The following is a 25,518-nucleotide window of genomic DNA, read 5'->3' on the forward strand; positions in this document are numbered from 1 at the left end:
ACACAGCCTGTAATTCCAGCATTTAGAAAGACCAGGAGACCCTTTAATACTTTATTTATTTATATGTACACAACCTGTAATTCCAGCATTTGGAAAGACCCGGGGACCCTTCTTATTTATTTATTTGTATTTACAAAGCCTGTAATTCTAGCATTTGGAAAAACCAGGAGACCAAGCCTCTGCTGTGTAGTGATGAGGCCGTATGTGCAACACCCCAAAAACCATCACTCGGTTTTGAGACCGACTCTTGTCCTTTAGAGCCATACAAAGTTTAGAAATTTAAAGGAAAATTGGGGGTGGGTGGGTATTAAAGACTTAATTCATGCCTCTGAGAGTATGAAGAACTAGAGCGAGCATTCTGACCGCGTCTCATTTAGGTAAGTCTGTTGAGCTTTCATAGGCCCTGGATCTAGTCTCTACAAGAGCAATGCGACCCTGCATTCCCACCTAGTGGAATCTTCCGTAGAAGCCGAGAAAGCTAATAAAAGTGAATGGGGAAAGTTAGACCCGTAAGAACCCACATCCACCCATGCCTACACCGAGCAGGAGACAGGGGAATCTTATTCTCGTGGCTATTTCTAGAAGATCCGGGTATGTGGAGGGCAGCAGGGACCCCTTCTCCTCCGCCCAGATGCCATCCTCGCCCGTCACCCGCACAGCCGGAACGCCGGCGGGTTCTGCAGCAACGGCTCCGGAACTGCCGGCCTCCGCGTACGCAGCGCTGCCGCCAGCCAGGCTGGAGCCGAGTCTGTCCCCAGCGTCTGCGCTCCTGCGGGCCACCGGAAACCAGGTGAATCTCGGTCGGGAGCCGTCCGGAGCACTGGCTGCCGCCTGGGAGCTGACAGCCCGCTCGCGTCCCGGAGCGTGGCTGCTTGGGTCACCTGCAGAGCCAGGAGGGTCCCAGGCACAAGGAATGGGTGAATGAATGAATGGCGGTGTTCCCTAGAACTCTCTCCTTATAGAAAGGCTGCGTGAAACCGAAATGGCTAGAGACAACATGGGATTTGCATACTGGATCCTTTCAAAATTCGTATCTCTGTGTTGTCCACAGCTGAAGGAACTGGACTGTGGGCCCCCCACACATCCACTCTCTGTGTCCTCATCAGGCCTCAGCCCAGGGCCCCCTTTGCTTCCAGACTTTACTGTTCTGCTCATTTTGTTCTCTCTGCCTTAAGCCCGCCCTCTGTCCTCTCTCCCCCCTCTCTGTCTTCTAGCCCTTATTGCTGGACTTTGGGTCCTCCCATGAAGTCTCCTCTGTTCAGCCCAGTAATGAAGATCTCTCTACCACACCTGCTTGGTATCACACTGAATAGCATTAAGGGAAGGTGTTTATGTGACCTGTCAGCAGCTGGAGGGCTGCCACTTTTCAAGCATTTCCTGCCACTAGACCATCCCCAATACATTCTCCACCAAAACTGAGAGTCACAGGCAATGAGGACTTTTGGTTGAGAATTACAAGTGCTTTTTTTTTTTTAATTGGAAGTGAATTTTGTCTTATGGTTTTAGAAAGCATGTGAAAGATGACTTAATTAGGTAAACGATATTCTTGTACCTTAACTAATTTTGAGGGTTTCTGGTCCTTTGGGTCAACATTTTATAAATTGGGTTACATTTTTTTTTGCATTTAAGATATTCCAAATAGAGATTTTTTTTTAAGATTTATTTATTAGTATAAGTTCACTGTAGCTGTCTTCAAACGCACCAGAAGAGGGTATCAGAATCTCATTATAGGTGGTTGTGAGCCACCATGTGGTTGCTGGGATTTGAACTCAGTACCTTTGGAAGAGCAGTTGGTGCTCTTACCCACTGAACCATCTCACCAGCCCCCCCCCCCAAATAGAGATTTTAAACGAATCAGTGAGTGGGTGAATGGATGGATGGACAGATGGGTGGATGGATGGACAGATGGCTGAGGGTAGCAGAAGCAAAAAGAGCTGTGTTAACGTGCTTGTATATTTTTTTAAGTATTTTTAGCAGTGAAAGCCTGCTTAAAGATAAAGGCTGGGACTACAGCTCAGGGTAGAGCAGCCCTGCATGTGTTGGGCCCTCAGATGGGTCCCAGCCTAAGAAGGAAGAATCAAAAAGAATTAAGGCATGGATGGTGGCTTACACCTGTACACCTGTAACCCTGCATTGGCTAACTGGGGACAGGAGGAGGGGGATGCCAAAGCCCACTACACTCTACCTTTGTGGGGAGCCTGTCTCACAATAAAGACAAGTAAGAGAAGTAGCGGGTAGTGCAGGGAGCTTCCGGGCTGCTCCACCCTACCTGGCTGCTCCGCATCAGGCTCCCTAGCTCAGCTGTGCTGCTGCTTCTCTGTGTACACAGGCGCCTCACTATGGCTGACCTGGAACTCACTCTGTAGACCAGGCTAGCCTGGAACTCACAGAGATCCACCTGCCTCTGTCTCTGGATTGGGGGTTAAAGGCAAGTGCGTGCGCGCCGCCACTATGCTGAGCTCCCCCGGCTTCTTAAAACACACTTTTGTACTGCCCCAGAAATTCTGACTCAGGAAATCATTTTTATTTGGTTTGTGGTTTTGTTTGTTTATTTTGAAGTAGGATCTCATGACCGAAAGCTTGCTGTGTATCCGAAGCTGGTCTTGAACCCCTGATCTTCACTGCCTCTGTGTCCCAAGTGCTGAGGGTACAGGCATGTGCCACACACTCAGCTCCCTCTAAAAACAGGTTTTTCTTTTTGTTTTTGAAGTTTGTTTATTTTGTGTGTGTGGTCATAGATGTGGGCCACACTGCCCGGTGCAGGTCCCAGGAAAACTTGTGGAAGTTGGTATCTCTCCTTTCACCTCATGGGTCCCACGGTTGTCAGGCTTGCTGGCAGGGGCCATCTCACCAGCCCTCCTCTAGGAACACTTTTAAACCTACCCCCTTTCTGTCCTCCACCCCCTTCTTCTTCCCTCTCCCAGTTTAAAGTTGACGTCACTCAGATATTTTATTTCCCTTATATCATCTCTAAATCCTGTCCCTGAAATACCTATTCTCCCCTCCCCCCCTCACTTGAACTCGGTGGTCTCAATTCACCTTCTCAGGGAGTTCTCCATTCCCCAGGCTGGGACCCTCAGTATCTCTCTAGGTCATGTGATTTTAACACAGGAATCTGTTTTACAGTGGAGGAGATAGGGCCTGAATTGTGGCCATGCTGAATCACTGTGGTATACTGAGGAACACCTTATGCCTGTCAGAAAGGACAAGGCTGATGGTTATCAGGAAGATACCAGGGGTGGGGGGAAGGGGGTTGTAGGCTGCCCGTGGGTGGTCCTTCCTGCCCCCCCCAGCCCCCTGCCCGACACCAGGCTCCCCACTGGGGAGATGCTGCTATCTTCCTGCTGTATTCCATGGAGGAGAAGTTAGAAGACAACCTCGCCCTCAACCTTTAGCACTGTGGAGGGAATGGTCATCGTGCACCAACATGACCACGCTGCGGGCTATAAAGGAAGTCAGCTGTACTGCCTTTAGGGTGCCTCAGTGCTAATCCCAATTCAAATGATTGTTGAAAACCTGTACTTATTTATGTTTATTAATTTATATGCATGAATGTTTTCACTGCATGTATGTCTGTGCAACATCTACATGCCTGGTACATGCAGAGGTCAGAGGAGAGCATCAGATTCTGTGAAACAGACATTACAGATGGCTGTGAGCAGCCATGTCAGTGCTAGGAGCCAAGCCTGGTCTTCTTGTTTGCAGAACAACTGAGCCAGCTCTTGAGTCCCCTAATTGGGATTGTTACTCAGACATGGTGGTGGGTACTTACTGTACTCCAAGGTGGAGGCAGGAAGAACAGGAGGCCAGCAGGTCCTCTGATGCAATGGTAAGCTCTGGTTGGCCTGTTTTAAAAGTAATAATAATAATAATAAAAGCCAGGTGTGGTGGCAAATGCCTTTAACCCTAGTACTTGGGTGTTAGAGGCAGGTGGATTTCTGAGGTATTCAAGGCCAGCCAGGACTACGGAGTGAATCCTCTTAAAATCCCTATCAGACACACACCCCTACCGGGCACACACACACACACACACACACACACACACACACACACACAGAGTAAATAGTAAACACTGAAGTTGTCAGAACTTCTGAGCTTTGTTCAGTTGGGTTGGGATTTGCTTGTTCACATGATTATTTTGACAGGGTCTTGACCATGTAGCCCAGGCTGATCTCAAACTTGTCATCCTTGTGCTGCTATGGTACTGGGATTACAGGTCAGGCCACCATACCTGTGTCCATTAGGAAAATGAGAATAACATGTCCCTTGATTCTGAGACAGAACGGTTGTGAGGAAGGGTCTCGGAAAACTGCTGTGCAAAGATATCATCAGTATATGTGAATTATCTTACCTTCAAAATATACTGAGGAGGGCAGGCAGTGGCCCACAGCTCTGGATCCTGTCTCGGGGGCCTGAGTCAGGGAGACAGTAGGGAACTCATCAGCCTGAGCCAAGCTGAGCAACAAAGAAAGCAGGGAGAGCAGCCCATGCGTGCAGTCCCACCACGTGGGGCATTGGAAGCTGGGAGACCATGATCTCAAGGTTATCCTTGCCGACATTGTGAGTTTGAGGCCGACCTGGACTACAAGACACCCTAACTCAAAAAAAGGCAAGGGTGCTGGAGAGATGGCTCAGCTGACACAAGTGCACACTGCTCTTGCAGAGGACCTGAGAGTGGCTCCTAGGAACCGCACTGGGCAGCTCACAGCCACCAATGCCAGCTCCTATTTCTGGCCTTGGAGAACACCTGTAAACACACATAAGAACATACCCACATGCCGGGCAGTAGTGGCACATGCCTTTAATCCCAGCACTCAGGAGGCAGAAGCAGGCAGATTTCTGAGTTCGAGGCCAGCCTGGTCTACAGAGTGAGTTCCAGGACAGCCAGGGCTGCACAGAGAAACCCTGTCTCGAAAAACCAAAACTAAAAAAGAAAAAAGAAAAAAAAAAAAGAACATACCCACAGAAAGACACACACACACACACACACACACACACACACACGCGCATGAATACTCGTCCACATACACAAAAACAAATAATAAAAATATTTTTTTTTAAATCAAGAAAAGTGCTAATTGTTTTAAATTTCTAAAAAATTGTTTCTTTTGTCTCAAAACTCTTTTGAGACAGGGTTGCTCTATGTAGCCCTGGCTGGCTGGCCTGGAACTTGCTATGTAGACTAGGCTGGCCTGGACCTCACAGGGATCCTCCTGGTTTTGCCTACCAGGAGCTAGGATTAAATAAGCACATGCTACCACATTCAGCCCTAAATATTTTTTGTTACATTTATTTATTTGGGGTGTGTGTGTGTGTGTGTGCCAAGCGTTATCATATATTCTATGTAAAGTCAGAGGATAACCTGTAGGCATCCTCGGGCTTTCACCACTGAGCCATCTCGCCAACACTAATACATGTTTGGTTCGTTTCGTTTGGTTCGTTCAGTTTGGTTTGGTTTTCTCAAGATGTCTCTGTGCAGCCCTGGCTGTCCTGAAACTCACTCTGTAGACCAGGCTAGCTTCGAACTCAGAAATCCGCCTGCCTCTGCCTCCCAAGTGCTAGGATTTAAGAAGTGCGCCACCACTGCCCAGCTCTACCTGTTTTTCCCTGATGTCTTCACAGCTAATCCAGGAACAATGCAAACAGAGAGGAGCCTCCAGAGTTTCAGCAACAGATACAGACAAATCCCTTTTGTGTACGATGTCAAGCGGAGCGTGTACAACGAGGAGAATTTCCAACAGGAGCACAGGAAGAAGGGCTCCACCACTGGGAACGTGGACATCGATATCACCACTTTCAAGCACCACGTCCAGTGCCGGTGCGTGTGCTCGTGCGCTCATGCACCCAGCCTCTCTCTGCTGCCCACTTCTGTTTTTGTCTTCCTTCTCTGAATTCCTGCTGTAAGAACCTTGCCATTGTGTGTGTGTGTGTGTTTATTGGCTGTGTGTATGTGTCAGTTTGTGTGTGTGTCTCTCTCTCTTTTTTTTTTTTTTTTTGTTTTTTCCAGACAGGGTTTCTCTGTGTAGCCCTGTGTAGCCACATCTGCTTAACATAGACACAATATCTGGGGAGGATACCTAATAAACTCATTGTTCAATTGTGGCAGGCAAAATGGCTCAGTGGGTAAAGATGCTTGCTGCAAAGCCTAAGGATCAGAGTTCTATCCCTGGGACCCACATGGTAGAAGGAGAGAACTGACTTTACAGAATTGTCACCTGGTCTTCTCCACGCTAAATAATTATAATAAAGCACCAACTGCTGTTACTCGCCCAGCAGAGATTTAGACAGTTCTGACCGAGTAGACAGTAGTGACGGAGAGACTCTTGTACCATTTACATTGTGGCCATCGACAAAGGTGACACATCACCTCTCAGTCCCACCCCACTGTTGAGGGGCTCTGAACCTCTCAGCAAACTGACGGGTAAAAGTGCTTCTTTTCAGGATCATTTCTATGCCTTATCATTTTGTTTTTTCCTTGAGACAGGGTCTGGCCTTGTGCTCACGGTGTAGCACAGGCTAGCCCTCACAGTGTAGCACAGGCTAGCCTTGAAGTCCTGAGCCGCCTGCCTCACCTCGTCCAGCTCCTTTACTTTCTTCTCTCCAGTACTGGTGGTTGAACCCACATTTGACATACACTAGGAAAGCACTCTGTCACTGAGCTGTGTCCCCAAAGTGCTGGGGGGTTTGTTGTCATTGTTGGTTGTAGTAAAGAATATATGATATCCAGCTGGTTGTTTTGACCATTTTAAGTGGGGATTTTGTGGCATAATTGTTCTTATGCAACTACCACCACAGTTGGTTTGCAAAAAAAGTTTTCATCACCTCAAACAGAAACTCTGTACTCATTAAGCAATCAGCTCCCCACCTCTCACCCCACCCTTACAGAAGTCCCCTTGAGTGAGTCTGCCTCCTCTAGACAGAGCTCTGAGGCTGCCCTTTGGATTCCAGCAGGACCATGCAACATTTGCCTTCTGTGTCGGCCTTGTTCTATTTAGCACTGCTTTCAAAGTCCATGGGCATTATAACAAGTGCTGGCACACTGCCTCTCTTCTGTGGCTGAGTAGTAATCCGTTGTGCGTCTGTCTACATGCTCTGCTCTGTCTGTCCGTCCGCATAACGAACACTCAGGTTCCTTTGGCCTCTGAGAGTAAGGTTGCTGTGACCACTGACACAGATCTATTTCAATCTCGGAGTTGAATTCTCTCAGGACCGCCGAGTAAGGGTAGAATTCCCAGGTCATACGGCAGTTCTTTGTGCAGCTCTGAGCTGCCGTGTGCATGCTGAGAACTAAACTCTGGGCCTCAGGAAGAGTGGCCAGTGCTCTTAACACTGAGCCACACCTAGCTCCTGCAAAGTCTTAGCTTTGATTTAAAAAAAAAAAAAATCAATCTGTTTTAGTCTGAGAACAAAAACAAAAAAGAAGTACTCATTTATTTGTTTGTTTTGGTTTTTCGAGACAGGGTTTCTCCGTGTAGCCCTGGCTGTCCTGGAACTCACTTTGTAGACCAGGCTAGCCTCAAACTCTACCTCCCAAGTTAATGGGGCTAAAAGCATGCCAGGAGTTAGTTATAATTGTGTATATATGAGTATGGGTATACGCAAGAGAGTTTGGGTGCCTGGAGAAGCCAGACGTGTCCGATCCCTTGGAGGTGGCCGTTGATGGAGGTGATGGTGAGCCATTGACATGAATGCAGAGAGCTGAACTCATGTTCTCTGCTCAATAATCTCATAATATATAAAATAGATGTAATTAGAAGGAAAAACAGTTACAATAAAATATAGTGAGCCAGGTGGTAGTGGTAGATGCCTTTAGTTCTATTACTGGGAGGCTGAGGCAGGTGGATCTCTGAGCTTAAGGCCCAATTTTTCACATGGGTCTAGTAACCACCATAGTTTCAAGGAAGTAATGAATGTAAACAATATTACAAGCTATCTCTAGGAGTAGTAACATTCTGGTTATAATGTCCAGTTCTATGGCTTCTAATTCAGTTTATAATCAATATTCCTAATTGAAGGAGCCAAGAATGGTGGCACATTCCTGTAACGTCATCAAGGCTGAGGCAGAAGGATTGTCACGAGTCTGAGCTCTTCCTAAACTCCATAGAATACCAGACAGCTACAGAGCAAGATCTCTCTAAACAATCAAATAACCTTTGCTGACGAAATTATGAAACATTTGCAGAATTTAGTGGAAATAATGACTCTTTGCCCGAAAATTCACATTCACCTCAAATTCTGCCTAAGACTTCCAGATTCCATTAACCCGAGGTTAGGAATCCTGGGATGGACATCGTGACAGTAGCTGTCATTACTGCAGTTGTCCTTGCCCAAACCCGGCCTCTGCCACCATCTTGCCTGCGACTGTCGATAGCCAAGTTCTCTCTATCTCGGCTTCAGCTGCTCTGCGCCCTTTATTCATGTCCTGCCTTGTGCAAATTGATGTCCCCTCTGCTTCTATGGCACTGCCTACCACCTTCTGCTTCGGGAAACAAGAGTGAATGTCTTACCAGAGCAGGTGCCAGGCCCCTGGCAGGGACAAGGCTGAGGGTTCTATCCTCAGAATCACGTGCAAGCAGACAAGATGATCATCTTCCATAACGCTACCCTAGAAGCGAGTATTACTAAGGCGATTTCACCCTCTGGCCTCTGCCTGCTCCAGCATCCCCTGGAGACACAAGTCACCAACTCTGCTTCATGTGGCCTTTCTGTTCTTTCTCTTTCCCTTTCCCTTTTTAATTTAAAGTCTAAGTGAGGCAGATGTTAGAGATGTTCTAAGGCTCAGCCTACATTTTAAAGAAATCTTTGCTTTTAACTGCTTACATTTTCCTTTCTCTTCATATTTCTACTTCAAAAGTACCATCCCAGCCTTTTCTGAATTTTAACCAGAAATGTAGGCCAGCAGGGCACTGAAAGCACGGTTCTGCTTCCAGGATGCTTGCTCTGGCGGCCAGTGTCTGCTCTTGCCCAGCGGTGTGGCCACAGGTGACTTACCCAGCCAGCCTGTGCTGTCTCCTCTAAACACTGGGAAGGATGGTGGCACCTGCCTTGGTCCTGATTAGGAAGGATTTATTTATTTATTTATTTATTTTTATGTCTAGGAATAGTAAACACTAGATAACTGGCTTTGGTTTTCTGGTTGAGGAAGATTTTTAGTAAATAAAATAATCTTTTAAGTCCATCTCTTCCTTTCTACAGAAAAACATCTTATCTCATTCCTTGTTTTCTTCCTGTTGTTTGGCAACTCCCTGTTCCCTCTTTGATGTTAATCACCCCTGCACCTTTTCACCAACTCTGACACTCTTCAGTCTTTTAATTGAGACAATCTAATGTAGACCTTAGCCGTGTGTGTGTGTGTGTGTGTGTGTGTGTGTGTGTGTGTGTGTGTGTGAATAACCTTGGGTGTTGGGTCTTGCCTTCCACCTTGTTAGAGATACTGTCCTTGTTGTTTGCTACTGCATATGCAGCCTTGCTGTCTGGTCGGCTCCTGAGAATCCTGTGTCTTCTCTGAATCTCCCCAAGGATCCTTGGCGTTACAGGTTCACTGTGCATCTGGCTCTTACACTAGTCCTGGGAATTCAGACCCAGGTCTTTATACTGAGCTGAGCCCCAGCCCACAGTTCTCACTTAAGATGCCTTCATAAAATTAGAATTTTTCTCTAGAAGCTTTCTCATTTCACCCATTGGCACCAGTTTCCTGTCGCTCTGACTCCCTTCTTGGTCCTGTGCAGCTCAGACCCAATTTTCCCCATTGCCAAAGACCTCAGTGACTGCGCAGGGTTAGTCAACTGGCACGTGTGGAGGAGGAGGTGCAGCATCAGGTGAAGGAACAGATTGTCCTAGTGCCACGCTTCGGGTTTGAGGTGGGAGCATCAAGCTTGCTTTCTCTAATTCTGACTCCACACCTTCCTCAAACCCAGCAAGTCCCTTGAAAATCGCAGTCCAGCATTCTTCCCAAACCCCTGAGCAGAAGGGGGCATCTGTCCACAGTAAGCCCAGCCTTGTAGAGAAGCCATAATGCTGAACTCGGTACCAGAAGGCATGGCTTCCCGCTCCAACTCTGCTCTGCTCCTATAGGTGGCTCTGACCTTGGGGAAGGTATTCATAATTATGTGGCCTCATGTACCTTAGTGATGCTTATGGTCATGCCAGACAGAATACACGGGATTGGGGCTGGACAGGTGGCTCAGCTGTTAAAAGCACTGGCTAATTTGTGTGTGTGTGTGTGTGTGTGTGTTTTTGAGACAGGGTTTCTCTGTATAGCCTTGGCTGTCCTGGAACTCACTTTGTAGACCAGGCTGGCCTTGAACTCAGAAATCTGCCTGCCTCTGCCTCCCGAGTACTGGAATTAAAGGTGTGTGACACCACGCCCGGCTGGCACTGGCTACTCTTAAATAGGCTCTGAGTTCAATTCCCAGCACCCACACCGTGGTTCATAACCATCCATAACTCCAGGTCCAGGGGACCAAATGCTCTCTTCTGGCCTCCTTGGGCACCACACGCACATGCTACACATACAGGTAAAACACATTCAGGTAAAATACTTTTATACACATAAAATAAGTCTAAAAAGGTTGAAGTACATGAAGTCATTTCCTGTCTGATCATATGCTTTAGTAGTGTACATGCTACAGTTATGTTTGTTGTCATAGTCAAATCTCTTCTCTAACCCAACACATCTGTGAAGAAGACCCTAGTCAGCTGCCAGTCCCTGCCAAACTAGGAATGGGAAAATGTAACTTAAAGCCAAACTGGTTTCACGCATCTGTAGAGTGTGGTCTCCCTCTGTCAGTTGTCCTCTACCCATAGATTATGACCTCTCTCACAGTTGATCTTTCACAGGCATCACCTGAGATCATCAGAAAACACGGATATTTTAGCATTCGCAACAGTAGCAAATCACAGTTGTGAAACAGCAACAAAGTAGTTTTATGGTTGGGGTCACCCCCACACGAAGAACTGTATATATTAAAGGGCCTCAGCATTAGGGAGCTTGAGAACCACTGGCAGAGATGATCTGGAGTGACTCCATTTTGGTCTTGTTTTGAGATAGGGTATGATTATGCAGTCCAGGCTAATGCCTGGGCTCCTATGATCCTCCCGCCTCGGCCTCCCTAGTCGCCGGGACTGCAGGTGTGTGCTACTGTACTCTGCTTTTCCCACCAGCATGCTGGGGTTTGTTTGTTGGTTGAGCCTTACTTTGTGACCCTTTGTGGACCAGTCTGGCTTTGAACTCAGAGATTGCCAGCCTCTGACTGTTGAGCCGGGGTCAAAGTGTTTTGTCATACTTTTCGGTGCGTCCTCCCTCCCTTCCTTTCTTTCAGACACTGTATATCCAGAGATGATATTGAACAGTTCCTCCTGCCTCCACCTCCTGAGGGTTGCGATTATAGGCATGCACCAGATACAGGGCACACCTGGTATACGTGGTGCTGGAGACTTAACCAGGGGCTTCATGTGTGCTTGGCAGGCAGTCGCTCTACCAACTGAGCCACATTCCCAGTCCCCCACTCCCAAATTTCCTTCTGATAGAGAAATGTTCTGTCACTTGCAGACTCTACCACTGGGTGCTAGTCATGAGAACCAAAGCACCTCCAGACACAGCCCAGCTGCCTTCTGGGAAACAGAACTGCTCCTAGGACAGACCCACAGATAATCTAGCCTTTAAAATCTGAGGTCTTTTCTTTAGATGGCTAACTCTCCAAGTACAAAACTCTGTTTCTGTAACAGTCTAGCTACCCCAGGCAGATCCAGACTGCTGCTTAGTGTTTGGTTAGATTAGCATATGTGAGAATGATATGCAGGTGTCCCCTGAAGCAGGACAGGACAGCTCCTAGGGGAGACACAAGCTACCAAGTAGAGTGTTTGTTGTGCTTGCTGCACGTGCCGCACGAGCACTGTACTTAAACTCCCAGAGTTCAACCCCAGTGACTCACATGGTAGAAGGAGAGAACTGACTGACTCCTAAAAGCTGTCCTCTGACCTCTATATATCCCCACATGCATACAAATAAATAAATAAATAAATAAATAAATATAAAAACTAAGGCATTGGGGCTGGAGAGATGGTTCAGCGGTTAAGAACACTAAATGCTGTTTCAGAGGTCATGAGCTCAAATCCCATGACCACATGGTGGCTCACAACCATCTGTAATGGAGATCTGATGCCCTTTTCTTGTGTGTCTGAAGACAGCAACAGTGTATTTGTATACATAAAATAAATAAATCTTTAAAAAGAAAATCCTCAGACATTAACTATCCCTATCACCTGTTGATCTCATAACAAGAACAACAAAAAATTTTGTTTTTTTAATATGTATTGGTGTTTTCCCTTCATGTATATCTCTGCACTATGTCTGCGTACTATGTCAGCAGAGACCAGGAGAAGAATTGGGTTCCCTGGGACTAGAGTTATATACAGATGGTTGTGAGCTACCGTGTGGGTGTTATGAACTTAACACAGATCCTTGGAAGAGCAACAAGTGTCCCCAACCACTGACCCATCTCCTCCATCTCATCTCCAAAACACTATTTTTATTAAAGACTCAGTGATACTAGTTCATTCTCTACCAGAGGTTAGTTGGTTTGCCTCTCTCCAAACTGCCAGCAAAAACACAGAACTAACTGGACACTGGACACTGAGCCTCAGTTCTTTCCAGCTATACCTTGCTGGTTCTTGCTGGTGGTTTTATCCTCCAGGGATCTTTCTTTCTTTCTTTCTTTCTTTCTTTCTTTCTTTTTTAATTTATTTATTATATGTAAGTACACTGTAGTTGTCTTCAGACATACCAGAAGAGGGCGTCAGATCTCGTTACAGATGGTTGTGAGCCACCATGCGGTTGCTGGGATTTGAACTCGGGACCTTTGGAAGAGCAGTCAGTGCTCTTAACCGCTGAGCCATCTTGCCAGTCCTGATCCAGGGATATTTCTTAACATGTATCTTGTTCTCTAGGTCAGGGGTAGACAGGCTACCATCTTCTATTGGGTAGAAAGAAGCCAGGATGCTAAACATCCTGAAATTCAATTTGCAAGACCATCAGCCTTCCAGCAAAGGATATTTTGATCCAACATGTCAAAACGTCCTTTGTGCTAATGGGAAATGTGCAGTAAGGGAGGGCGGGTTACACCCTGCACCTTTCCTTAGTGGATGTGTGTGTGTGGGGGGGGGGGCTCTCTGTAGAGAGCCTTGCTGAGTCTCTGTTCTTCCTTCTCCCAGCTGCTCCTGGCACAAGTTCCTGAAATGCATGCTCACAGTCTTCCCCTTCCTGGAGTGGATATGTTTGTATCGATTCAAGGACTGGCTTCTTGGAGACTTACTTGCTGGTTTAAGTGTTGGTCTTGTTCAAGTTCCCCAAGGTAAGAGCAAATTCAAGCTGCCTTATCCCAGAGCTGATCTACTGGCCCTCAGCTGCTCTCAGGGGCAAACAGTAGTGCTGGGTGAACAGAAGGACAACAAAGGAGCTGCCCTGCCTTCCTGCCATAGACCAGGCTGGCCTTAAACTCAGAAATCCGCCTACCTCTGTCTCCCAAGTGTTGTGAGCCATCCAGTGGCTCACATGGATGGGGTACACCTGAGTGGCAGGCCGGCGCTGAAAGAAAGGGAAACTAGGCGGACAAGAGAGAAATGGAGCCAAGACAATGTACTGATCAAGGCTCAAATGTTTAATGATGAATGCACTTATAAAGGGGTGGGGGGAGGCCCATTCCTGCCAATTCATCCTTGGAGCCTGGAACCAGCTGCAGGTGATGACGTGTAGGATAGGGCGTAGTCTCTGTAGTCTCCAGAATAGCTCTGGGGCCTCTCAGAAGGTAGCAGTATCTTGAAGAGGAACAGTGGCAGTGGCAGAACAATAGAGTGATCTAGGGAGGAAGGCTCCACCCTAGGTGATCTCCTTAGTGGCAGCAAAGTCAAGTTCTGGCTCAGCCAGCTTCTGGCTGAGGGAAGGTTACACCCAAGTGCTGGGATTAAAGGCATGTGCCACCACTGCCTGGGTTTGTTTGGTTTTATCTTTTTTAAGATATATTTATTTATTTTATGTATATGAGTACACTGTAGCTGTACAGATGATTGAGAGCCAACCCATGTGGTTGCTGGGACTTGAACTCAGGACCTCTGGAAGAGCAGTCTTAACCACTGAGCCATCTTGCCAGCCTCTACTCCCCAGGTTTTTTTTTTTACTCCTCCGGGTGGTTCCAAAAGATCTGGTTGAATTGAGACCCAGGAACACTTTCCATGGAATTTGCAGTCCCCACTCCTGGTCATTTTTTGCCTCGGTGGTGGTTTCACTACTCCTGTGGAGAGTATATCTCAAGAAATGCTAGTTTTCCTTAGGGGACTTTGAGTGCTAGAGAACAGCCACAGCTCTTATCCAGTTCCCAGTTCAGATGCAGGTGTACAAGGTCACAGGGGAGCGGGGTGGGGGACTCTCTGGGGTAGAAAGAAAGCTCCTCTCCAAGCAGGAGCAGTGGGGTACACCTGCAATCCTGGCACTAGAATGGTGGGGGCAGGAAGATAAGCATTCAAGGCGTCTTATCTACTTGAGGGCTTATCTGAAAAACAAAATAATTATTCTAAATAGGAACCAATAACTCTTTGTTTTTAAGACAGAGTTCCATAATATAAACTGGCCTCTATCTCAGAGATCTGCCTGCCTCTGTCTCCCAAGTGCTGAGATTAAAGGTATGTACAATCAGGTATGACTAATTTTGTTTCTTTCTTAATATTTATTTATTTATTTATTTATTCATTCACTCATTCATTCTGTGTGTATAGAGGTCAGAGGATGACTAAGGGAGTCTGCTCTCACCTTCCATCATGATTTGTGTCCTGGTAATCTCACTCCAGCCCCACCTTTTTTTAAACACACACACACACACAGAGAGAGAGAGAGAGAGAGAGAGAGAATATGAATTTATTAAGGGTTCCATACTGTGTACTAGCTATATCTTTTTAAAGGAAGTTTAGCTTTCTCTCTTGAACCTTTCATTGTGTGTGGTGATTGTATGTGGCACTGTGTTACACTGACATTTGATGTAAGTGCATACCATCCATTGGCCGTGACCCCACATCTCCTCCATTTTGCCCTTGCCCTCCTTGTGCTTGCATGTCATATGTACATACATGATTTCATGTGCCTATGTAAGATCGAGAAACCACACATGAGAGTAGACAGCTCACATTTGTGTTTCTGAGACAGTAATAATTCACTTCCTCTGATGACCTCCATTTTCCTGCAGATGACACAGCTTGACTCCTGATGGCTGAAAAGCCTCCACTGTAGGTACCCACACTTCCTTTGTTTATTCCTCTGTCACTGGACACTGGGCTTCTGGAGTCAGCACCTCTCTTAAAAACACCCTGAAGTGTTCTTTCTCCACTAATGACCAATCAAGTGTGGGAGTCCCTGTGCTCAGAGAACCCCACAGCCAGGTGTGCCTCTCGCTCTCCGAAGATGGATGTGCTAACAGGCCTCCTTTTTACCACACAACCAGTACTCCCCGGCAGCACTGCTGCTCTAATGTTTCCCTGTCTACAGGGAAACAGGCTAGAGAGCCAACCAAAGACGAAATATGTCCATGTGAAGACACTGGGCTTCATTACTCCTGGGTTCCAACTAGCCTAGCGTTCTCACATAGTCATGCAGGAGGTTGAACTCAGGTCCTGTGCACACTGGGGAAGTGCCCAGTCACTATGCTTACCTCAGCCCTAGTCTCTAGTGAACATCTATCTGGCAGGCAGTTTGCCAGGATCTAGTGAGCACACCCCTGGAGTTTTCATGAAGGATATGTAATCTTGAGGAATTTGCATGTCTGTGGACCAGGAGACATGTGAGAATGTCCATCCATAGCTTCGTCCTCTCCTGGAATCAGAGGCTGAGCCTTGTGAAATCCTGGAGACAAGAATGAAGGAAATGGCCATGACAGACCGGGATGCCTTTTTAGTTTAATTCTAGTTTCTGATGAGGTTGAGTATCCCTAGCACCTTCATAATAAGTTTACTATTTAGCATAAAGTAATTTAAGCATAGTTTCTACTTTTTGTAATCTATAGAACCTTGATTTAAAAAGGGGGGGTGGGCTGGGGATATAGCTCAGTCAGTAAGGTGGGAGAGTACCTGCTGCCTGACCTGAGCTCACGGCAACCCATGGAGAGATTCAGGGAGAGACCCAGCTCCATGAAGGTGTGCTCTGACCTACACACACATACATGTTATGGCACACACATGCAGATACACATGGACACATACCCCATAATAATAAGTAAGTATTTTGGTAGGTTTTTCTGTTTGTTTGTTTGTTTGTTTGTTTGTTTGTTTTTCTCTTAAACAAAGTCTCTCTACATAGAGACCTGGAACTCACTATATAGAACAGTCTGGCTTTGAACTCACAGAGATCCATCTGCCTGTGCCTCCCTAGTGCTGGGCTTAGAGGTAAATGGTTGAGCATGGTGAAGTAGGTTTTAAGGCCTTATAAAGGAATACTAACTTAGAAAAGAGATTGGGGAAATGGCTTAGCAGTTAAGAGCACTGACTGCTCTTCCAAAGGTCCTGAGTTCAATTCCCAGCACCACATGGTGGCTCACAACCATCTGTCATGGGACCTGATGCCCTCTTCTGGTGTGTCTGAAGAGAGTGACAGTATACTCACATGCATAATATAAATAAATATTAAAAAAGAAAAAAGAAAAGAGATTGGGGTAGTTAGCATATAGAAGACAAACTGCATCTGGCAACCTGAAGTTAAATGATTCTGCCCTGCTTTGCTTTTGGGCCCTAGAAGATCCCAGGGTTACCTATTTTATTTTTATTACTTTCATTTATGTACGTGTGTGGGGGTGTGTCTGTGTGTGTCTGTGTATGTATATGTGAAAAGGTACATGTTAGTGCAGGTGCCCTTACAGGCCAGAGACATTCAATTCCCTGGAACTGGAGTCAAAGGTGGATGTCTGCCACCAAACATTGGTGCTAGGAACCAACCTATGTCCTCTGAAAGAACAGCACATGTTCTGCACTGCTTGCCCGTCTGTCTGTCCTCAGGCCTTTTAGACTGCACGGCAATAAGCACGATTTGAAGATCTGGAGCTAGAGACCCCACAGCTGCATTGTGTCCTTTCCCTGTCTGTGAGTCTGTCAGAGAGCTACGGTGTAGAGCTAGGCTTCTTTCACAAGCCCTGGGCTCAGTTTCTAGCACTCATAAACCAGCACACTGGCCAACTCCTGTAATCTCAGCAGTCAGGAAGTGGAGATGGGAAGGTCAGAGGTCAGAGTCCCTCTCAGATACACAGTGAGTCTGAAACCAGCCGGGGTTATCTGCATCTCCATCTTAAACCAAAGCTAAAACACAAAAACACTTTGGAAGCCAGGAGTCTCTACATATGCCTGAGCACTCTTAGCAGTGCTCCTTTAAGGTAACTTTTAAAGCCAAATCGTCCTTGCTTAATTAAGTGATTTTTGCTTTTCAGGCCTGACACTTAGTTTACTGACAAGGCAGCTGATTCCTCCCCTCAACGTCACTTATGCCGCCTTCTGCTCTTCAGTCATTTACGTCATTTTTGGATCATGTCATCAAATGTCCATCGGTAAGTTCAGTCTGGAACCATGGGAGCCAGATGAGTCATCCTTATCACTTGTTAGCAGTCAGTGCCAGGCAGCTTTCAGTCATCGTAAGGAAATGCCCAGACCATCAGCCTAAATGAGGAAAGCTTACGGTGGTGTCTCAGTTAGGGTGTTACTGCGAACAGACACCATGTGAACAGACACCATGACCAAGGCAACTCTCATAAGGACAACAGTTAACTGGGGCTGGTTTACAGGTTCACAGGTTCAGTTCATTATCATCCAGGCAGGAACCTGGCAGCATCCAGGCAGGCATGGCACAAGAGGAACTGAGAATTCTACATCTTCATCTGAAGGCTGCTAGGAAGACTGGCTTCCAGGCAGCTAGAACGAGGGTCTTAAAGCTCACACCCACAATGCCACACCTACTCCAACAGTGCCACACCTTGGCCACTCCTTGGGCCAAGCATATACAAACCATCACACATGGTATTTGAGGTTTCAGTCCATGTCACTTGTATCCATTGTTTCTGTGCCTGTCTCAAGGCACAGATCTAAAGTGCATGATCTAAAGTGCATGGTGGAGCAAAGCAGCTCACACAAACACACAAGTACATGCTTACACACAGACAAACATGTATATATATGCACATACAAAACCACATATAAGTCGGGCGTGGTGGCGCATGCCTTTAATCCCAGCACTCGGGAGGCAGAGGCAGGCGGATTTCTGAGTTCGAGGCCAGCCGAATTCCTAGGGAGCCTCACAGTCATGCTGGAACACTGTTGATAATGTGGATGGGGGCCTCATGGAGAGGGTTCACCTTTGTTCCTGTGTGCCTGTTACAGGAGGACAAAAGGAAACACTGCTCAAGGCCACTCGCGTCTCACCATACACTTGGCTAGGCTGGAACAAGCATTCGGTGTAATCGTCTTCCGATGTTCTGATGGCACTTTCACCACCTTCCCTCTTTTGGGAGGAGCAGAGTCTCACTGTGCAGCTCTGGCTGGCCTGGAACTTGCCATATAGACCACACCTGGCTGCCTCCCTCTTGTAACTTAGAGTCTAAGTGCAGGCACAGTGGCTAAGCCTGACAGTAATCTCCAGGCCATCTGTGCATGAGTGTCAGCCTCTGTGCCCACAGGGGTGGGACCCCTGACCTACCAGCTCTGAGTTCTGTGATACCCCGTTCTTGTCGCTCCTTTCTCTTCCTTCTCAGTGATGACTTGGGTAATGTAATACTAATAGTGATAGTACTCATAAGAATAGAGCAGAAGACTGCTTTGGTTGTCTAAACTTGACATCTGTTTCCTGCACTTCCTCCTAGGCCCCTTCGTCCTTGTGAGTGCTCTGATGATCAATGTCCTGAAGGATAGACCCTTCAACAATGGTCACCTGATCTTGGGAACTTTTGTCAAAGATGACTTCTCTGTCCCCACATTCTACTTGAACTACAACAGATCCTTAAGTATGGTGGCATCTACAACTTTCCTGACTGGGATTATTCAGGTAGGAACTGAGCCTCTGAATTGCTTTGACTCCTGTGAGTGAACGCCAGGTCCCCAACTGATGGCAGGCACTGTTTGGGAAGGCTGTGGAAGATTTAGAAGACAGCCCGCAAGAAGGATGTGCCATGGGGGCAGCCACGCCTGCTTTCGGCTCTCTGCTGCTGCTTTGCTGGGTATAGGCAGGCAAGGAGCCATCTGCCCACTCCTGCCCCAAGAACTGGCAACAGATGGAAGAGGCCCCTCCTGCAGCTGATGGGTCTGGACTGGGCATAGGTTCCTCTCTGAGCACTGACTTAGAATTCACCTCTGAGCTTCCTCATCAGCCCTTCTTCCATTCCTCAATTTTGCCTTCCAAAAATCATTTATTCAAGCCAAGGGGTGGTGTGCATGCCTTTAATCCCAGCACTTGGGAGGCAGAGGCAGATGGATTTCTGAGTTGGAGGCCAGCCTGGTCTACAGAGTGAGTTCCAGGACAGCTGGGGCTACACAGAGAAACCCTGTCTCAGAAAAACAAAAACAAAAACACCAATCAAACAAAACCACCTTTTCTGGTCTTTGGACAAGAAGGTGAAAGACTTGTGGCCTCACAAGCTGAGCTTGGGCTTGATAAGCATCAGAGAGCCTGGGTAGTGTTAGATCCTGCAATAATGAGAGGACAGGAATACAGCAGCTCACAAAGCTCCACATTTTCTCAGTGGTGTCCTTAGCATCCTTTGAGAGCTGACCTCCTCAAGCTCCCCTACCACACCCAAGCCCTTCTCTCAGGCTGACTTCCCTGTCCTCTCAACTGATTCTCACTGATCCCTAGGATCTCTCAGCAGGCTCTCCTGCGAGTCCACAAAGGACAAGCTGCCCCCATGGATGGCGCTAACCCCTACGGGCTGAGCGCAGAGGGAAATGGTTATATGTCAGTGAGTCTCAGCTCTCAGTGTATAAGGTGGAAATAGTGCTCCTGAGGGGATTAAATGACAAACTTGACGTGGAATACTCAGCAAGAGCCTACTACATTGTAAGCGTCATGGAGGTAATCACTGTGTACAAAATAGGCTGGCACCTTAACATCCCTCTCAGAGGGCCACATGTCTCTGGTCCTAGCTACTAGGGAGACCAAGACAGGAGGATAACCTGAGGCCAAGAGTTTGAGACCAGCCTGGGTCACATAATGAGACTTTATATGAATAAATGAGGACCTAATTGAAGTATTTTATAAAATGATAACTATATACCCCCACATTAGTATACACAAATGTGCAGATTTCACAGGCTGACAAAACTCTAAGTAGAAAAACAGTAAAAACCCACATGGAGATAAATGATAAACTTAGGAAAATGAAAGGCAAGGAGGAGAAAATATCTCTTAAGCAGGAAAGAAAAGCATTTTCCCTACAAAGGGAAAGCACCTCAAACAACAGCAGGTTTCTTCTTGGAAATGCCAGTGGAAAAGAGGGGCTTATGAATGAGCACAGGCAGCCCATGAACCGTAACCAGAGGGCCTGGTTCTGTGTACACAAGAGCACCTTGGCAGCGAAATAATGAGAGTGACGGAGACCCAGCCCGTGACACCACTCACTGATGCCTGTGACACCATTTTCGTGGGATCATGTCCTCTTGTATGCTCCATGGCTACAAGCCACCTGCATCCATTGCACACACACAGAACCACACCTTAAATACACATCAAACAAAATCAGTGCAGAGACTGGAGAGGTGGCTCAGCTGCTGAGAGTACTGGCTGCTCTTGCAGAAGATCCAGGTTCAATTGCCAGCACCCACATGGCGGCTCCCAGCCATGTGTATCTCTAGCTCCAGGAGAACTGAAGCCCACTTCTGCCCACATCAGGCACTAGGCACATACATGGTACACAGCCCAAGGCCTACGCAGCCTACAGAGTAAGTTCAAAGGCAAACTGAGAAACCTAGAAAGACCCTACTTCAAAACTGAAAGTACTTAACCGGGCGTGGTGGCACACGCCTTTAATCCCAGCACTCAGGAGGCAGAGGCAGGCAGATTTCTGAGTTCGAGGCCAGCCTGGTCTACAAAGTGAGTTCCAGGACAGCCAGGGCTATACAGAGAAAACCTGTCCCGAAAAACCAAAAACAAAAAAAACAAAACAAAATAACAAACAAACAAAAAAATCAAAAAACCCTGAAAGTACAGGAGGTGCTCAGCAGATAAAAGTTCTGCTGTTCTCGCAGAGGCTAAGAGTTCAGTTCCCAGCACCCTTGGCAGGCAGCTCTCAGCCAGCTGTGATTCCAGTTCCCGGGTTCTGACACCTTCTTCTGGCTTCCTCAACCCGGTGTATGCTTGGGTGCATACACACACAGATACACACACAAAGTGTCTTTTGAAAAATGTAAAGTACAGAGAGGGAGATTTGGACTGGAAAGATGACTCAGTGGTATGCCAAAGACTTAAAGTTCCACAGAATCACAAGGTCTCTGTCTTGGAACTCCATACATAGAACAAGCTGGCCTTGAACTCACAGAGATCCAAATGCCTCTGCCTGCCACATTGAATCTATCTTTCTTTCTTTCTTTTATTCCTTCCTTCCCTCCTCCTCCTCCTTCTTTGTCTTGTCTTTTTTCTCTATCTTCAACATCTTCTTTGTTTTCTTCATCTTTGTCTTCTTTGTCTTTATCTTGGTCTTCATCATCTTCACATCTTCATCTTTGTCGTCTTTGTCTTCATCTTCTTCATCTTAGTCTTCATCTTCACAGCCTTTTTCATCTTCTTTATCTTCATCATCTTCATCATAGTCTTCATCTTCATCCTCTTTGTCGTCTTTGTCTTCATCATCTTCATTGTCTTCATCTTTTTCTTCTTCACCTCTTCCTCTTCCCCTTCCTCTTCCTCCTCCTCCTCCTTCTTTTGGTTTATGAGACAGGGTTTCTCTTTGTTTTGTTTTTTGAAACAAGGTTTTTCTGTATAGCCTTGGATGTCCTGTAACCTTTGTAGACCAGGCTGGCCTCAAACTCAAAGATCAGCCTGCCTCTGCCTCTCAGTGCTGGGATTAAAGGCGTGCGCCACCACCACCTGGTGGTTCTTGCATCACTCTTAGTACACGGGAGTCATGAGGCCAGGAAGACTGGTGTGGCATTTGTTTGCATACGAGGTTGTTAAGGGTCTCACGTGGCCTGGGCTACTCTTAAACCCACTATGTAATCAGAGATGATCTTGAACTCCTGGTCCTCCTGCATGTTGGAGCTGCAGGTGGGCACCGTCACACCACATTCTGCATCTTAGCTCCTCCACGTTGTCTTTTCCACTGTGATGGGAAGGGCTCCAACTCAAACTGAGCCTTATGTATCCCCTTCAGCCTTGTGCGGCTGTTTCCTCTGTGTCCATCTAGAGGACTGAGAGTGAAGCACCTCATAGCTGCTGGTGTTTCAGAAGAGAAAGGCAGATGTGCGCTGGGGCATGTTGGGAGCTTCTGACTCAGCACCCAAGGAGCCCAGTTCCCTGGGGAAGAGAGCCTGGGAAGATGGTCTCGGTGCCTCTGACCTTGTGCTTGGGGATCTTTTTTGAGCAGAGGCTGTGAGGTGCGATTGCTGACCTAGGGTTACTACTGCTGGGACTGTTAAGGCCTAGGTAACTGTTGCCTGACTAGCCGGGCATCCTGTGCTGTTACTAATGTTATAAGGCATTTTTTTCATGTGCTGTTACTAGGGAAATTTCTCAGGCCCTGGTGATTGCATATTCTGTTGTGTTCTGGTCTTTGGTGTTCTTGGAAACCAATCACAATTAAAGTCAGTTAGTACTTTTAGCTACAATAAGCTTGAACCTGAGCCAACGGCCGGGTAGCACTTTCTGCACCTGTGTATATGTGATAGGCTGCCCAGGGATGGGCCCCAACAAGAGAGACACCTGCACCAGCATAAGCCATTTGGAGTAAAACTTCAATTTTGAGTAGGGGTTAAGTAAAGTTTAAGATCCCAGACCTCCCTTGGAGTTGACATCCTACTTACCAAGCTGACATTTACATCCTGGTTGGCAAGTTAAGACGTGAACACTCCAACCACTGAGAGCAGGATAAATGTACAGCAAAGACCTGGTCCTAAGGATGTCCCCAGCCCTAAATCCTGTTCGGTAGATCTAACTTGACATAGATGTTTATAGATTTCAGGCTGAAAAAAGCTCTATAGGATTCTACTTGGACATTTCAGTTCAGCTCCTGAGTCTGAACGACATCCTTGATTGATCAATCTTGGGGTGTGCATTGAAAAAAACAGCCCAATACAGAGAAACCTTGTCTCAAAAAAAAAAAAAAAAAAAAGACAAACTAATTTAGCAGGGCAGTGGTGGCGAATGCCTTTAATCCTAGCACTTGGGAGGCAGAGGTAGGCAGATTTCTGAGTTCAAGGCCAGCCTGGTCTACAGAGTAAGTTCCAGGACAGCCAGGGCTACACAGAGAAACTCTGTCCCAGAAAAAAAAAAAAAAGACAAAAAAAAAAAAAAAAAAAAAACCCAGCCCTGATTGACTGAGACTGAGACCCCAACAATGATAAAATGATAAAATACCATGACAGATGTAACTTTGGAAGGGAAGGGTTTATTTCACTCACAGTCCCATATTCATCATTAAAAGCAGTGAAAGGCAGGAACTCAAGCAGAGCAGAAACCTGGGGGCAGGAGCTGATGCAGAGGCCATGGAGGGGTGCTGCTTACTGGCTTGCTCCTCATGGCTTGCTTAGCCTGCTTTCCTATAGAACTCAGCACCACCATCCAAGGGGTGGCACCATCCACAGTGACCTGGGCCCTCCCCTATCAATCATTAACTAAGAAAATGCCCTACAGACTTGCCTACAACCTGATCTTATGGAGTCATTTTCTCAATTGAGGCTCCCGTCTCTCAAATGACTGGAGCCTGTGTCAAGCTGACATAAAGCTAGCCAACATAATGCCCCACCTCTTTGTTTTTTCTTTTCTTCCCAACCCCCCACAGCTGTCAATGGGTGTGTTGGGCATGGGCTTCATGGCCACATATATTCCAGAGGCTGCAACCAGCGCTTATCTAGCAGCTGTGGCCCTGCACATCATACTGGCCCAGATGACATGCATCTTGGGGATTATGGTCAGTTTCCATGCTGGGCCCATCTCCTTCATCTATGTGAGTAACCTCAAGCCTCTCCCAGAGTTTACACACTCCTCTGGCCTTCAAAGAAAAGTGGGCCCAAGTGGACACAATTCTCCCTGTTGCAGAAGGATAAGAGGGCCTAGAAGGAACTCCATCTCCTATAAATGTAGGGTCTTAGTCAACTGCAGGAGCCAGTTGGAGCTTGTGCTCAGATGTAATAATCACTTCAGTTTAGCCTTTTAAACTAGACGGCTTACATTAAAATCTGGTCATGGAGCCAAATTTAAATCCCAGCACTCAGGAGTTCGAGGCCAGTGAGTTCCAGGACAGCCAGGGCTACACAGAGAAATCCTGTCTGAAACAAAAACAAAACAAAACAAACAAAAACTTAGAAACAGAGCCAGTGCCATGGCTCAGCTAGTGAAGTTGACTGCCAACATGTGTGCTACAATAAGCCCCATCCCTGTAGCCTGCCTGCTAGGAGGGAATGGACTCCCAAAAGTTGTGTATACACACACATACTAAATTAAATTTGGTTATAAAGTTACTATTTCATAATTCTCCCTATCACATGCCAGATAGCAAGCTTGTGTCCTAAATATACAGAGGGTGTAATAGCCTCTGAATGCAAAAATGCAACAGAAGTTCACTAAAGGACATGTGTGGCCTGGAAGGAAGAGTAGACAGTAAGTAAGACGGACCCTTACCTCAGGGGCAAGGCAAGTGAATCGGGAATTTTGAGGCCAGTCTGTTTTATATAGAGTGAGTTCCGGGACTATATAGGAGACTGTTTCAACCTCCAACCCCCATAACAGATTCTTGGGTCCTTTCTCTTACAATAAAACATATAGGGTATATTCTCTCCTTATTCAACATTACTGCCTTATTTAAAAAACAAAACATATTAAGCCAAGTTTGGTGACTCATGCTGGTAATCTAACCCACTTGGGAGGCTGAAGCAGGAAGATCTCAGGTTCAAAGCCTGCTTGGGCTATAAGATGAGCTCAAGGCCAGCCCAGGCAACTTTTTCCCTCATTCATCATCCTGATCACTGGCCCCTCCTCCCAGCCACTCCTCACATAGCCTCCCCATCCCTTCCCTTTCGAGAGGGTGAAGTCCCCCCACCCCCCAGGTACCCCCTCACTGTAGCACAGCAAGACTGCAGGGCTAGGCACATCCTCACTGAGACCAGACAAGGCCGCCCAGGTAGGGGAATGGAAGCTACAGACACAGCCTGAGCAACTTAATGAGAGCTTGTTTCAAAAGAAAAAACTAGAAAAGGGCTGGGGATGTCGTTCAGTGGAAGAGCACTTTCCTAACATGAGTGAGACCCTAGGTTTGATGCGTAATATGAATAAAAACCACACGCCCCTCACGCATGGCC

At 46.8% G+C, this 25,518-nt stretch overlaps 1 protein-coding gene across 2 annotated transcripts in view; it reads left to right on the forward strand.

Moving 5' to 3' along the window:
• Window positions 1-708: 708 nt before the first annotated feature.
• Slc26a8 (solute carrier family 26 member 8) overlaps window positions 709-25,518 on the forward strand; it is a 50,632-nt gene continuing 25,822 nt past the window's right edge. For both annotated transcript variants that reach the window (XM_021150005.3, XM_085832907.1), the window contains exons 1-6: window positions 709-790; window positions 5,623-5,818; window positions 13,213-13,352; window positions 17,457-17,573; window positions 18,879-19,060; window positions 24,003-24,167. In XM_021150005.3, coding sequence (XP_021005664.1) covers window positions 5,637-5,818; window positions 13,213-13,352; window positions 17,457-17,573; window positions 18,879-19,060; window positions 24,003-24,167 — 786 coding nt within the window. In that variant the 5' untranslated portion in view covers window positions 709-790; window positions 5,623-5,636. The remainder of the gene's footprint in view (window positions 791-5,622; window positions 5,819-13,212; window positions 13,353-17,456; window positions 17,574-18,878; window positions 19,061-24,002; window positions 24,168-25,518) is intronic.

This window comes from Mus caroli, unplaced genomic scaffold (assembly GCF_978045245.1).
Source record: "Mus caroli unplaced genomic scaffold, Mus_caroli_1 scaffold_18, whole genome shotgun sequence".
NCBI lineage: Eukaryota > Metazoa > Chordata > Mammalia > Rodentia > Muridae > Mus > Mus caroli.